Below are 2780 nucleotides of genomic sequence, written 5' to 3' on the forward strand. Positions count from 1 at the left end.
TATCATCATAGTACTTGCCGTATAAACTAAGTTGTACTGAGATTTCAATTGTACTAGCACTTTATTCTTGGTGTGTCACTGTTTTAGGGAATGCAAACTGAGGCTTCCCGTTCCTCTTTATTTTTGTAGAATGGGTGTATTGTGTGTTCAAGTGTACTAGTTTCACTCCTAGTATGCTAGTGACTATGAAATACGTACTGATGGTTCTTGGCTTTTCCTGTTGCAGTACTTACTAATTTTCTAACTACTATTAGCATGATGCTGTTAGTACTGAATGTTGTCCTCGGCTGCAACTCGGTCTTTTTAGTGTTCTTCTGAAACTAAAAACTGATTTTTAGTGTGATAGTACTACCATACAGGACTAAGCTGTATTGAGCGTTCAAGGCTATTATTTGCTATTGTCCTTAGTCTGCCACTGTTTTTGTGATTTTTGTGAAAATATCCATGTGTGATTTGTTGCTCCATGACTATTGCTGCCTAGCAGCCATCAAGTTTCATTCACAACCTACTTCAACTCCAAATGATGGATAAACAAAATAGGAAGCTAGCAAACTTGTTGAATGACATAAGCGAACGATGTACTTGATGACATAAGCAAACTTGTTCAAACCCTGACATACTTGACATAAGAAAGCAGGTTCAACCTAACAAAACCAAACTACAAATTTGAAACAACAAGATAAAGGACAAGCACAAGCGCAAGCAACATGAAGGTAGACTTTCATGTCGCTTCATCCTACGTACTGGCAGTGGTCGTAGGGGTCAGCCTCCTGCTGTTTTGAAATTTCCCAACCTGTTACGATGTTGTCGATTATCTTCCATGACTTGTACGTGGCGTACACATCTATTCCTGCGTACTCGATGAGCTTGTCTGGCAGTGGGCTGGTCCCCCACAGTTTGTGGTCTTCCTCCCTGTCGATCTTCTTCTTCATGCTCTCGTAGAATGGGTGGATGAAGATGGCTGCAACATTAGCCAAGGAGTCATACTCTCCAGAATCACTGAATGTCGGTGAAGTTTTTGGGGTTGATCTCCAAACCAGACTTGTCCAGCATCCGTTTGTCACCTTCAATGCCGAAACCGGCAAATGTGTACAATTTCTGCTTATGCAGGAACTCTTTGAGGTGCTTGGGCCTACAAGGGGGAGACACATATTGAAGATTAGTGTTCTTTTTTGAAGATTTAATTCTTCTGTTTGTTGGTTTACAAGTGATAATCCATGAGGTAGATGCTTATATAGTATAAGTCATGGATTAATGTAGTTCAGAAACTAGTACACAAAGTTCTGAAATTAAATTCAAGTACACCATGTTATTTTTACTTTTTGGTATCTTCAGTGCTTCACTAAATGCTTCACCACGTTCAGGAACCTATAACTAGAGTCAATGATCTATGTGTTGCTTACTTCAAGTTTAGTTTTCTTTTTGTTGAATAAAAGACATATACCAGTGCTTCACCAAGTTCTTACTTTATTTTTTTGCTGCTGAAAATAACATCAGACCAGGATCAGAAACTACTTTTGTACATCAAGTTTATAAACATCTCTTAATACATCAACTCTACAAACTATACTAATGCATCAAGATCAGAAACTATGCTAGTACATCAAGTTCAGAAATTATCTGATGAAACAATTTCAGATGCTAATCCAGTGCATCAGTTTCAAAATATATTATAGTGCATCTACTTGAGAAACATGTACTCGTGCATCCACTTCACAAACTATAGTAGTTCATCTAGTTGGGAAAACAAGTTTCATAAAATTTTTAGGGAGTAGTACTAATAGAACAGATGAATGAAGAGTGGTATGGATCACCATTTTGTGGCCGCTGCGATGTGGTACACCAGGCAGAGTTCCTCCACGCACAACTGCAAGACTGCTGCCATCTGGGGAGGTTTATCTTTTCTGGTAAACTCCACATCAACTCCGATGAAGCTAGGATACAAGCTGCCGCCCTTCATCATGAGCCTGCTCATCATCTCGTCGGCCTTGTCTGGTTCGCTTGTGCGGACGATCTCCAACGTCTCCTTGACGTGGAGCTCAACCCCTATGAGGGTTCGGGTGTACTCGCGCTTCTCCCAGGGGACGTGAACATCGTCGAGGTTGCTGCTCTGGTTAGACGTCTCGCCATGATGACGCTTGGCAGACGGTTCCTCCGCCATTGCCCTCCTCCGGTGACTGTGGGCTTGGAAGAGAGAAGTTTCTAGGTTGTTTGTAGTGGAGATGGAAGGGGCAATTGTCGTTCTGGGAATGAGGATGAGATGCATGGCAATGGGTTATTTCCAGTGCATGGACGGGGATGTGTGGGAGGCGGTTCATCGGGGACGTGGGTTTAGTGGTCGTGGGGCGCACTTGCAGTCCATTGTAGCAACCGCCCAGTGTGTGGCGCGGGCGGTGGCCTGGAAGAACCAACCGTCCAAGCCAATTTCTTTGCCAGGGTATTTACTGGTCGCACTGAGTAATCTTGTCAAGGTGTACTTATCAGTTGCTTATCCCACATGCACGTCTCAGGGTCAGTGATGATGGCATTTTACCATCGCACTGATATGTGTTGTTAAGTTATACTTACCAGCTGCTTATCCCACTTGCACGTGTCAGGGTTGGTGATGATGGCGCTTTGTACTACTCTAATGTGGGTACTTGGACTGGTGATTGAAGTGTAATTGAACTTACCAAATACCAGTTCAGACTATGTGAGTCATGATAATCTTTTTAAAACTATTTTTGTTTTTTGGAAGGATTGTTTATATCAACATAATCTTTGAAAGTATATTTACAGGT

At 42.0% G+C, this 2780-nt stretch overlaps 1 protein-coding gene across 1 annotated transcript; it reads right to left on the bottom strand.

Annotated features, from left to right (window-relative positions):
- Nucleotides 1-604: 604 nt before the first annotated feature.
- LOC147959612 (uncharacterized) lies at nucleotides 605-2161 on the bottom strand. Its single transcript, XM_087532771.1, has 4 exons — nucleotides 1815-2161; nucleotides 1065-1132; nucleotides 745-961; nucleotides 605-644 (listed from the first exon to the last, which is right to left on the bottom strand). The coding sequence occupies exons 1-4, from the start codon at nucleotides 2159-2161 to the stop codon at nucleotides 605-607; spliced, it is 672 nt and encodes a 223-aa protein (XP_087388897.1).
- Between the last annotated feature and the right edge of the window lie 619 nt (nucleotides 2162-2780).

This window comes from Triticum urartu, chromosome 7A, assembly GCF_056163025.1.
Source record: "Triticum urartu cultivar PI428250 chromosome 7A, HENAU_Tu73, whole genome shotgun sequence".
NCBI lineage: Eukaryota > Viridiplantae > Streptophyta > Magnoliopsida > Poales > Poaceae > Triticum > Triticum urartu.

What these genes read in the sequence shown, in the direction of transcription:
- LOC147959612 (XM_087532771.1), bottom strand. Translation starts at nt 2,161, where the DNA reads ATGGCGGAGGAACCGTCTGCCAAGCGTCATCATGGCGAGACGTCTAAC. An exon ending in ATCGCAGCGGCCACAAAATG is followed by an intron (nt 1,133 to 1,814) that starts GTGATCCATACC and finishes TCCCCCTTGTAG; the next exon opens with GCCCAAGCACCTCAAAGAGT. An exon ending in GACCCCTACGACCACTGCCA is followed by an intron (nt 645 to 744) that starts GTACGTAGGATG and finishes TGGTTTTGTTAG; the next exon opens with GTTGAACCTGCTTTCTTATG.